At 38.9% G+C, this 12,319-nt stretch overlaps 1 protein-coding gene across 4 annotated transcripts in view; it reads right to left on the bottom strand.

The window, feature by feature from the left end:
- The window catches only part of bicdl1 (BICD family like cargo adaptor 1), a 34,975-nt gene that overhangs the window by 10,230 nt on the left and 12,426 nt on the right, over positions 1-12,319 (bottom strand). For 3 of the 4 annotated variants that reach the window (XR_007040711.1, XM_047382203.1, XM_047382206.1), the window contains exons 3-9: positions 8,016-8,132; positions 6,163-6,174; positions 5,051-5,197; positions 4,006-4,185; positions 3,706-3,924; positions 1,069-1,212; positions 525-655 (exon numbers count right to left, since the gene is read on the bottom strand). Coding sequence is in view for 3 of the 4 variants with exons in the window: in XM_047382203.1 (XP_047238159.1) it covers positions 525-655; positions 1,069-1,212; positions 3,706-3,924; positions 4,006-4,185; positions 5,051-5,197; positions 6,163-6,174; positions 8,016-8,132 (950 nt within the window). In the remaining variant the exon portion in view is untranslated. The remainder of the gene's footprint in view (positions 1-524; positions 656-1,068; positions 1,213-3,705; positions 3,925-4,005; positions 4,186-5,050; positions 5,198-6,162; positions 6,175-8,015; positions 8,133-12,319) is intronic. The other variant, XM_047382204.1, reaches the window with a different exon arrangement.

Here is a 12,319-nt window from a genome sequence, read left to right as displayed (position 1 = left end):
ACATAATCTGAGGCCCCAAAGATTAGTGTCGGTTCCAGATTTATCCATGACTGCAGCTATTTATTTAAGAGGAAAGTATATCCCCTTTAAATTATATAGTATTATATGTTTTGTATGCACTTAGAGGTTTTGGGGGTATACTTAGGTTATTGACTTATTTCTGTTTTGACTGCTTCTCAGTTTATTATATAATGATGAATTGGAGTCTGTGGTGTTTGTTTTCATGTACAATTTTCCAAAGTGTAATCAATTTGAAATCTTTCTAATAATGTGAATGTTTTGTGTGTCTTGCATCATATTGTCAGTTACAACAGTCATTCAATTCCCAGGTGTAAAAATATATTATAGGGACCATGTTAGCGAAGTTGGTCATGTTTAGTTAATTAAAGCTGTTCGACTTCTTAGTTTTTCAACACTGTGTGACATTCATACAGGGGCAAATGAATACTTCTTGTTATATCTTCATTATATGTGTTGGGGTGCTTCTTTAGGTGCAGTCTTGTGTGTTCTTTGTTTGACCCTACTTGGCAATGGCTTCGTCCCTGTCTCTGATGGCACTCTGGAGCTGCTCACTGGGTTCTCGGACATCTGCCATCGCCCTCATTCGCTCGTTCTCTTCCCGGAGAGAGCAAATCTCAACGGACAGCAGCGCCATCTGGAGGTTGCACAGGAAGATGGAACATAGTTGAGAGATAAATGCTTTGTGCATTCCAAACACCTCGGTTGGCACAGTTAGACAGAGTGGTGCTCATGTGTGAAATAATTGTTTGACCAAGTTAAACTGTAGATGACGTCAGCCGAGTGTTTGCAGGACTTGTTTTTGTGCAGAGAAAAGAAAACAGGTTGCCCTGGTGGAGTGAAATTAATTTTTAAGTAATGTCCTATCTTGTATCATGCATGAGTTTCCCATCATCTCTGCTATTCTTTGACCTTAGACAGTGAGGCTTGATGTTCAACTTGACTGGTAGGAAATGTTTAGAACAAACTTGTACCTCACAAAACTCCCTTCATAACGTCCCCAGAAGCAACACAGTGAAAATGTGAAGTTGAGCAGCTGAAGTCAGATACCTGATTGTGCAGCTGCAGCAGCTCCTCTTCATTGCTGCGTGTTTTGTGCTGCTCCGATTCATACAGCTCTCTGACCTCCTGCAGTTCTTCTCCTAACTTCCTAAGCTGCTCCTCCAGAGCCTCCTCATCACTGCGCCGAGAACCCTTTCAGAAAGAAACAAAACCTATTTCACAACACAAACTCAGGGGAGGTGTACAGTAACATCTCACGTATCAGTTGTGTTTTTTAAGGTAGTCCAACAAAAATATTGTGAATATGTTTCAGGTCAGTTAAATCAGTCAATCAGATTATTTATAGTTTATTAAGAAAAGAGAACACTGAAAACAACCCAGTGAGTATTTTTTTAAGGTTAAAACAAATCACAATATCTAAAAACTTTCTAAATGTCTATGCCAAAATTAGGATGTATTTGGTCTGTGAAACAGAAATGTCTTAATTATATGTGTGGATCTCTTCAGCTGATATTGACTTAAAAACAAAACGGAAACACGGCACACTGTCTTTACTAGATTAGCTGCACAACCACACTACTGAAAGTCTTCAAGTCACCTGTCGTTAAAATATTGCTATAGATATGCAGTTAAGTCTAAAATTATTCACACCCATGGCAGATTTAGGTTTAAAGTAATCTCTTAATTTTACCAACATCTTTCTACTGACTGAAAGTAATGTTAACATTTTGAAGGGGGCCAACCCGAGCTGCGATTTGAATCTAAGGACAGAGCCAAAGACTTGGGTGATGGCAAGGAGGCCTTCCAACCTTAAAGACTTGGAGCTCATCACCAAAGATACATTGTCACAATACCAGTTAAGACACGCAAAAAGCTCATTAGCTTTCTAAGAAGGGTTTGATTGCTGTAATAACAGTAAATATTATTCATTCTTAGGGTTTTAGAGATAATATAATAATTTCTAACATGCTATTTATTGTATAACATATAAATGAAAAACAGATACATCTGTATTTCATGAGTGAGTGTCTCATTTCAGACAGGAACAAATTTCTTGGTTGAATGAAAATAATTTCAAACCAAAATACTCCAGGGGTAGGAATCATTTTGGGCTTAACTGAAAGTCCAGGATTAAACAAGTGTACCGCTTATGGTTTTTGATATCATTGGTAGAGAACTGATTTTTTAGTTTTGTTTTAAAAATGCAAGTTAAACTCTGTTCTTCATTTCCCTCAGAGACATTGTGTTAACGCAGCATCATCTTTGTGATATGAGGGAAATTCAGTGCGCTAACTTTAAAGCCATAGAGGTGCTGAGGCTGATTAGGAGTGAAGTGGTTCTGCTTAGAAATTACGATTCATGCTGACCAGCGAATATTAGTCCGTTGTAAAAAGGAACAGAGCATCTTCTCTGGTGATACGATATTGTTAGCGCACAGCCTGTTTAGCGCAAATGTTTATTGACATTTAAGTTTAATGTGCATGTTTTTTCCGTAAGTACAGTACAGATATGTTAATACTGACATATTTCTTATAATGTTTCTGAATTTTCAGCTAAAATAAATAAAACACATGCAGTCTCTTAACACACATTGATATTATTGCTGCAATATCTTAACTGAAAAATGCTGAAAATAATTCATGCTGAATCAAAGCTGTCTTTGAGTTTAAGGTTTCTGATCATCTTTGTTTGATTTATGGACTTTTTTTTCTGGCCTATACCATGTTTTAATTCTCACTCTAAGCTTAGACCAGTTTTAGACCAGGCAGCTTTAGATGAATCATACAGGTCTAAACCAGGGGTATGTAGAGACTTACACTGACACATGTCTAAATGGGGTCTACATGGCGCCTCAATGTTAAAATCACGTCTGTTGCTCAATGAACAACAGCCAGCTAGAGAAAACCCCTTTGTAAAGCTACAATACAGGGATGGTTCGAGATTTTTTAAGTTAAGTTCTATTAAAAGGTTATTAGTCGTGATTATCTTACCTCCAGTAGATAACTCTCTCAGCATCTTGATTTTGGAGGTTAGCTGCTCTTGGAGGCTTAAAGCTAATGGCTAATCAGAGAGAGGCCAAGACAGAAATTGACTTCTACTGACTTCTATGTCTTAAAAAAATCATGTTGGCATATGCAAATACTATTTCATGAGCCATTAAACGGTTGTCACATTTGCATTGAACAGAACCTAATGATTTTTTAAATAGGGAATGGAGACTGGAGGCGGTGCGCCACCATGGATCTTCCTGTGTGAAACATAACATGTAAAGCATTTCCAGTCAAACTGCCGGATGTTAAAGTCCTTATGTAAATCAATATCATAATTGATGCTTTGTACATGGCTTTATTTTTATATCAAACATGACTTTATACTGTAGTTCTGTTCTTACAGCATAGTAGTTGCAGTTTTTGAGACGGGTGTTATTCTAAGAAGCCATCTTTGGTCCGGGCCACTCTCAGACTAGCAATTATCTTTATTATGTGGCCACAACTAATCTGGATTTATGCTAATAAATGAGACCTAAAGAGTTATCTACTGCTGGTAAGATATTAACTACTTGTTGTCTTTTCAGACAACCTAACATACGAATCCTTAAGGATCCTTTTTACTCCAAATTGAGCTCGTTTCCATTTTTTTGAAAAATGCACAATTTGAGCCAAAAAGCTAGCTGCGATCCTTTACCGTAGACTCATTTCCATCCAGCAGATTCTGTGTTAGCCTCCGTAGTTCTAACAGGCTGGTGTGAAGGCTCCCTGTAGGTACATCCTTGACTGACGATGTCTCCGAGGATTCATCCATGGAGGAGTCAGTGGACAGCGCTGAGTCTGTGACATCGTTTCCCCTCAGATGGGAACAGAGCGAGCGAACTTCGCAGTAGGCCTCCCACAGTTGTAGACGCAGCTGAACAGGAAGCGTTTAGATGTTAGTGATCCATGCTTTCAGAAGGCATTGGTACACCAAGACTGGTCCAGTCAGGACTACCTGTTCCCTCTCCTGCTCCTGCTCCTCCTGCTCCATGCTCTGCTCTATCTCACATAGCAGGCTGGACGGATGGGGGGTGAGAGTTTGAAGACTGTGCTCCTCCGTTAGCTCTGCCAGCTTAGCTGTCAGTTGTCTGTGGGATGCCTGGACCTCCTGAAGCTCCAAATGGCTTTGTCGCAACTTGACATAACAGAACAGTTAAAACATTGGACTTGCTACTATCATCTGTCTGGAAAAACATGCAAAATAATTGCTTGGAGAGAGAATAATACAACCATGTCTATGATGTACAGTTGTTGCCAAAAGTTTTGAGGCTGACTGAAATCTTTTTCCAAAGTTTACCGATTCAGTCTTTACGGTCTCGTTCTGCATGAGTCTAGATTAATGTGATGAGTGATCGGATGAAATGAAATGGAAAACATTGCAAAGTTAATAAAAGTTAGGAAAATAGTACTGATGATTTCACTCATTGTGTTTGCAGTAGGAGAGCAGAACAGGTGCTATTAGAGTAACTATAGAGACGTCCAAGGAAAGGAGCACGTCATCATCACTTTGCATCAAAACTAGGATTATTTTCTCTCGTGAAGCTCTGATTGGCTTGTTTAAACATCTGGAATAAGGACTTTTCAGATAAGAAAAGTTGAACATCTGTGTCATACTGACCCTGAAACCTTTGCTGTGTGGCATTGGCTCAAGTCCAATAAGGAGGGCTCACTTACAGCACTGACATGAATAAAGAATGGAATCAACAAGGCAAAAAGAGATCAAAATGTTGAAATTGTGGATTTATTGTCAGAAAATTTCCATTAATTTACCGTAATCATATTGAAAACCGATTGACACTTTGCATGCACTTAATGTACTTCTCAATAAAAGTCTTGAAATGGTTAATGTTGAACTTCAGTATACCATAAACACATTTGACAAAACATCTCAGAAGACAGAAGTCGTCAGGTTTGTAAAAAAACAACCTCTTGTCAGAATCAAATCTTTTGGTCAACTGTTTAGCCCCTGAAAAGCTATAGAGTCTTTTAATGTGGATTACCTGAAGGTCCTTCTCGTGGCGCTGCTTCTCAAGCACCAGCGTCCTCTCTCGGAGGTTGTCAACCGTGTTCTGCAGCAGCTCGTTCTCCTCGATCATGGCGTGCACCCGGCGCTCCAGCTCCATCTTCCTCTCCGACAGCATCTTAATCTAACATTTCACACAGAGCTGGTTAGATGCTGCACTGTGGAACATCGTGAGTTGAGTGGAGAAACTTGTTTGCTCAGATTTCTCGCTTGCAGAAGCTGTGATGGGCAGCCATGGACTTGATTAAAGCCTACATTTGGTTGTTTTTCTCCACCTCTGAAGCAAGCTGTGCTCTTACACAAGATTAAAAAGTACTCCCACTGGTCTGAAGAATGTTTGTTGCCTAGCACGGGTGTGGGTGTTGGTTGCCACCCTCGTCCTCAGGAATGCTCTGGTATCCTTAAACATCTACACAAAGATGGATATCAGCTTGTTCATTACCCTGCCAGTTCAGCGGCCTTCTACTGCAGGCTTGCATAGAAACAACACTTCAAACTGTTTCCCCCCGTATCTGCCTTAGCAGCTTTCCCATTAAACAAACATCAAATCTTGTTCATTTTTATCGCTGACCTACATCTGGTAACCTACTTCACAACAAGCTTAAATGTGGATCAGTTGTGTTTCTCTGCCATTAGAAGTTCTATGCTGCCATGTTCTGGGTTTTACTTTCAAATCTGTGTTTTTACGCAAACAGACTGAAAAGACATTAGTCATCAGCACATGCCATATGAAGGGAAAGCGCTGGAAAAGTGGGAGGACCCAGACATTGCAGCATCTCAGCTAAATATAGAGCAGTAGCCTTTCCTCCCAATTATAGCGCAGGCTCTGCAGTCTGGGTAGAAAAGCTGAGCTCACAGAGCTTATCATTAACACATATATCTCCACACTGACATGCTCCACTCCTACATCTTTTAAAATGTTTGTCATGCTTGATTTCAATAAGGATGCAAAAAACACACAAAAGAAATGACAAAACCTGACAAAAATATGAAGAATCCTCCCTGTCATCACAGAAGGTAGGTTACTTATTAAAGAGAACACTTCATATAGACGTCACATGCAGCATGCAGTCTAACGAAACCACTCACTTCGAGCCCTTGCTGCTCGAGCCAAGAGAAATGGAGGAGGAAGTAGTGACGTAGAGAGACAGAAAAATTTGGATAAAAGAAGAAAGGATCACACTTCAGTAATAATCCCACTCTTGTCTTGACACAACAGACACTTATTGCTGTAAGGATTAGATAAAAAGGGAGCAACTGTCCCCTGCGAATTCAATTATGACTGGAAACTTTAAAGCACACAACAGTTACAATCAAAGCAGTATCTTCAAAATAATGGCACAAACAAAGATATTGCATGTTAAACCACTGCCTGTGACATGTAGAAACAGATTTCAGTAAACAACATGCTAAGTATTATATTTAGATCTCTGGTTTCTTGTTAGCAAAACCTACCTCAAACATGTATCAAATAATAAGCTGTACTCAGCAATTCTTACAAGAAATGCACCAAGAAATTAGCTGATGACCAGAATCAATAGATTTTACATCTCATACTCAAAAATCTGTTTTTTTCCCCTTTAGTGAAAGAATCACAAGTAGACAACTCAGTTATCATCACTGATGTGCTCAAAAATGAAGTCATAGGAACGCCAAGACAGTATTTTTAACAAAAGCATGTCTGCTGTTTAATCAGGCTGTTACAACAGGGAGTTAAACGTCAGCGGGAAGCTGAATGTATTACAGTAATGTTGCTCTGTTAAATACTGGAGCTTCATTCTGTCTGTCATTGAACAACCTGGATTAGGAAATGTTGGCCCTGGAAATCACAAAGTGAAGGTAAGGGTCTACTATCTCCTAATTAGGTTAATTGCTCAAATAAGACGCAAAAGACAATTTAAAATATTAACTCTATAATCATTTTCTCTTTGTTTTTAAATAATAGTGAAATTCTGTTTAACTGTAGAGCTGTGTAATATAGGCTGCTCTCTCTCACGCACTTGGTGTGATGCCACCTCTGTTCCCAATGTAAATAACTGATAGCAATCTTTTCTAATAATAAATAAGCAAATGGTTTAACAGCCTAAAACAGCAGTCAATCAAAGCTTTTCTTTACAATATTAAGTCAGACACAGCTGGTTATTTACCATGTAACAAATGTGTAAACAAGACAAAGGGCTAGTACTATAATTATAATTATTTTAGTTGTGTTTTGTTGAAACACCTTTGAGCCATAAACTGCAGTGTTTTTAGTACATTTGTACATTTTTAGTGATGAAGAGTGAGACAGTTTTGTGATGTTTGTCGGTTTTAGAGGGATTATTGGTTTGATTTCACTACAGACAGGACTGTGGCTACAATGAAGCTTACCACAATCAATGTGTGGATGACTAATTGTAGTGTAAAACACTTTGGGGTCTCTGGTTACTTCATAAAGCTATACAAGTGCAGGACATTTACCATTTATCACTTTGTTGATAAGGCATTAAAATTTATTTATTTATTCAGGAAGTACCAAAAAAAACTGCTGTTTTTAAGTATCAGTGTCAGCTAAAATGGTTAGAACTTTACTAAATCTGTGATCAGAAACTATCCAGAAAATTTGTGATCTATGCATCTCTCATTTCTGCACAATTATCTCTGTAAGTATCACATGATCCAGGAGGAGTGAATGCTACAAGTCTTTGACTCGATGCAATTTGCTGGGTTTCCTTAGATAGAAAAACGTTTTATCCAATTTGAATAAATAACTGAATCTGACTGCACTGTTCAATGGTTAGGATTAATTGTAATGTATGCACCTGACATTTGTGAAGTGCCTTGATGTATTGTGAATTGGTGCTATATAAATAAACTGAATTGAATGATCCAAGTAAGCATATTTCAAATAATAACAGTGAGTAAAATGGTAATTGCAGGAGAAATGATGCAGAGTGGCTGACCTCAGCATGTAGAGTCTCTAGTCGTGTCATGTGCTGGCTTGTAGACATACTCTTCTCCCTGAAGTCGTCCCGTAATGATTGGACCTGAGTGGACAGCTGCCTCTCCACCTCTGCAGCCTGGATGAGGACAGAAAGACACATCAGGGCAGATACTTAGTTGACCTTACCAATCAAAGCTTTGCTAACTGATAGCAGATTAATTTGCATTATGTTATGTGGCTGATCCAGCTGCCATGAACACACTTTATTGCATTACCTCCTCAGCACAATAGAGAAGACCAGACTACATCTTTCTCTGTAAGATGATTGTAGGAGTCTGGGAGCAAGCACAACACACACACATTCATATTATACAGATTTGTTATAGTGATTGTCACAGTTTGTTCCTGAAAGTGGTACATTTGTTAGTTGTATCTCTAACAGAATGTGTCATGGTCCTTATGAAAACCATTCAACAGAAATGTTGTTCTGTGCAGCAGCAGAATCACAGCTTATTGGTTAGGTGGGATCAGGCCACACAGAGGAAGTGATTGCTTGCTTTGTCACAACTGCCATGGCAACTGTATTTCCTGAAAAGTGCCCATTGTAACAGCCATCTGGGCTCATTGTAAAGTATGTTTGCCAAAGCATTTAAATCAGTAAAACGCTGCTTTCAGAGACCGTCCAAGGTCACTAAAAACTGCTGCAGCTTTCTGAGATGTTCAAGGCAACCTGAGGTGGCTGAACAGCTGGCCATGTATCCGCCTTAACTCTCTTCATTTTGGTTCTGTCCTTAGGTTGACACTGGTTCAAGTCTGTAAGGAATCTTAAGGGATTCACTGGCAACTAAACATAGCTAAGATATCTGTTTGAGTAGCTTCCTCTGAGCAGTAAAAGTACACAGTGAAAGGATTCAAACCACTAGCAGATTTAGCTTGTTCAGGGCTGCTGACTACTGGAGACGGTCATTGGGAAGGAGGGAGGGTAAAGGATTGATCAGTCCACCACAAAGACAGGCAGCCATGCACTCTGAAGTAAATTAGGATGAATTGAGGCCAAAGCTGAGGTGCACAAACAAATCGGCAAACTACAATTTTAACTATTGAAATATCCGAAATATTTAAATCTATTAGTTAGACTTTTAGTAAAATCAGTCCAACTCATGCTAGATATAGTTTTTTAACCTATAGAATAGTGTGCAATTTTTTTTTGTATTTTTGATTTTTTAATAAATCATTCGATGCAAAGTAAAATCTACCCTCCCAAAAGCAAACTTTTACACACATACCTCTGGTGATCCCACAAGGCATAATGAAACTGATAAGAGTTCTTCGGAGAACATCTATCTGTCTATTTGTGCTTGTTTTTCCCTCTTCAGTGCGCATGTTTTTAATCCCTTTGCTGAGGAGTCACACAACAAAGTTGTTTGGTAAGATAATGTTTTATGAGTTCAGAATCATGTACAGTAAGTATTTAAGGTACTAGAAGCAGCATTCATGTGTTTTACAAGGGGCAAATATGCACTGAAACAAATCAAATGGAAAATTTCTAACTGGAATAGAAACAGATTCAGTCCAGTTAAATTTCTAAAGATGATTGTCGTTGTCGTGCATGTATGGTTGAACCACCTGCGACTGAAATGCAGCTTAAATGTCTCAGAGTCAGTGTTGAATACATCAAAAGGCACTCTTCTGGATCAATATTAACTAATGTCAGCTAAGTCATTCTGTCTCTTGTGATGTCATCGACCCAAATACACACAAAGCATAATTAGCCTCTTGTTGTTGTTTATGTGCTTTTTAAAAATTCGCACTTTGTAAAATCCTTCTTCGGAAATCCACACTTCATTACCCAGCTGTGTTTTAATTGTTAGTCTACACTGTTAGCATGAACAACTGCACTAATGGATAATATCTTCAAAATTAAAATTCCTATGTTAAAAAAGATTTTTGCATGAATTTGCATGTCTTACATTATTCAAGAAATCTGGAAATATTTTAGAGCGTAAAAGGCAGAAGCAGAAGACCCAACAAATGAGACCCCTGATCCCTCAGACGTTAACTGCAGAGAGAACTGTCAGTCATCGGATGAAAAAAGTGTAAGTAAGGCAAGGAAATTTGCTTCTTCTATGACTTATATGAGCGGTACATTTAGATTGATTAAGGGTTTATGGCTTTTGTAGCTTGAGTGGGGTTATGTTTTCCAGTCTGATTTTGTATTTCATTGCTCTGTGTTTTGAGAGGTTTTACTCATTCTGCTTTCTTTCTTTCCTTTCCTGTGGACCTGCTCAGAACTGTGTGGCCGGTTGATGAACATTAGATCGTACCATCAAAGACAATGGCCTCTGTGACAGTGCTTCATGGACTTACTTTACACACATGCACATGCTCATAACATACACACCCCTAACATACAGCCTTCACCGTATCCCTGACATATGCTGTCTTGTATATGTGTTGCGTAGGAGTTTTATTTGATATCTCAAATTGTATCCTGCTATGGATAAAGTGTGAAATATGATTTTTTTCTCCTCCTCTTACCTAATCTGGTCTTTCTTCTTATCCTCTTTTTACCTAAATGTGGCTTCATATATTCTTTGATTGCTTAGAAGGATTGTATTACAACTATTTCATACCAGTGAAAGCCAAACATTATTAGAATTTGAAAGTTTGGACTAAAAATGTTTTATACCAGTGACCCAGCTTCTCTACTTAGACTTCAGTGAGTGCCCATAACTGTTATTATTTGAATGATGGGACCACAGCTGCCTCATACCAGCGACCTCAATGATTAATATTATCATTTTTCTTCTAGCACAGGATGAATTCCTTACCACAGAGGACTTAATGTGCTAATTACCTCTATTAGAAAGATTGGATTAGAACCAGCTCTTACCATTAAGCCCCCAAGGATTATTAATGTCATTTAATTTGTTTTTCTGTTGTTTGATTTTCTATACCATTGTAATGTTTTTCCTCATGTACAACGCTTTGAGTGCCTTGTTGCTGAAAAGCGCTTCATAAATAGACTTGACTTGACTGTTTGCTTCATGTGTATCACTGTGTTTGTTGATTCAGTGAATAATTGCACCAGTCAAATACTTTGGCTCCTTAGCTCTCTTTTTTATTTTTGCCTGTTTGTCTTCATTGAGTTTGTGTGTGAGTATTTTGAACAGCAGACTTTGTGAGTTTATGTCGAACCCTAAATTACTATTTTGTGTCGTCATGAGCTCATGGCTGTAATCCACTCTACATTCAGTGGGACAGATGTGCACTTTAAATCATGCTTTGCAGCTAGTAGAGGCCAGTGCAGCGACAGGTCGGGTCACCATGGTAATGTGACATCTGACCCACTGGCCCAATAAATGGACCGATTAAGGATTGTACTGGAAAACTACAAAGTTGACCTCAGATTTGCACATAGTCTCTTAATCTGTGGATAAATTATTCAGATTACAGATTTTCAGCAGAACAGGCCAAACAAGGACAAAAACAGGGACTGTGGGGAAGGAATCCAAAGCTTTCATTCTCACAGAGAAGGTAGGTTAGGAGATCAAATGGTGTCGATTCACCCTGGGGCTATTGAACCTGACTCATGCATCAAGGGTCTGAGGTGACGCACCCGTGCATCCAAACACTCTGTATTATGGTGCCAGTCAGAAAAGCACATTTCCATGGTAACACCACAATTTGCATGTCACTCTGGTTGCCATAGTAACTAGAAAGAAGCAGAATTAGTGGAGCAGCGACTGGCTGGTCTCGTTGTTTCTGGTATTTTCCCGAGTCACAATCAGACACCTGGTCTGAACCCGTTGGGGATGGACAGCTGCACATTCAAACAGCTGCAGCTGGTCCTGACAATCACAATCCTGAGAGCAACACTTTTCACTGATGAGATGCAGATGCTCTGCTCTGAAGCCTGGAAAGATTCTCTCTGACAGCAGGCTGAGGAAGGAGCAGTGATCAAATCCTGTTTGAGTTTAATGTGGACACATTGTGTTATTGAGACTGTGCACAATAAATGGTGTTAGATTTTGGCTTTCTTTTTCCAGAAATAATCACACTTCTGTCTGGACATGGGACCATTCCTGGAGAGAAGGTATCTACAATTTTCCTGGGGGGATTGGTTGTGTGTGCAATTATTGGTAAGATGGCAGAAGTTACAGTGAAGCAGCATTTTTGGCAGCTAATCATATGTAGTGAGCTGTATTTTTTGAATCAGCTTGTTTGATTAGATTTTTTTATTTAGCTTAACTTTTCCATGGTGCCTTTAGTGACAGATTTCAGACAGAGAAAGAGTCTAAAGAGACATGCAGCAAAGGTCTT

This window comes from Girardinichthys multiradiatus, chromosome 12, assembly GCF_021462225.1.
Source record: "Girardinichthys multiradiatus isolate DD_20200921_A chromosome 12, DD_fGirMul_XY1, whole genome shotgun sequence".
NCBI lineage: Eukaryota > Metazoa > Chordata > Actinopteri > Cyprinodontiformes > Goodeidae > Girardinichthys > Girardinichthys multiradiatus.
The sequence above is the reverse complement of the archived record's forward strand: the minus strand, read 5'-3'. Positions and strand labels throughout refer to the sequence as shown.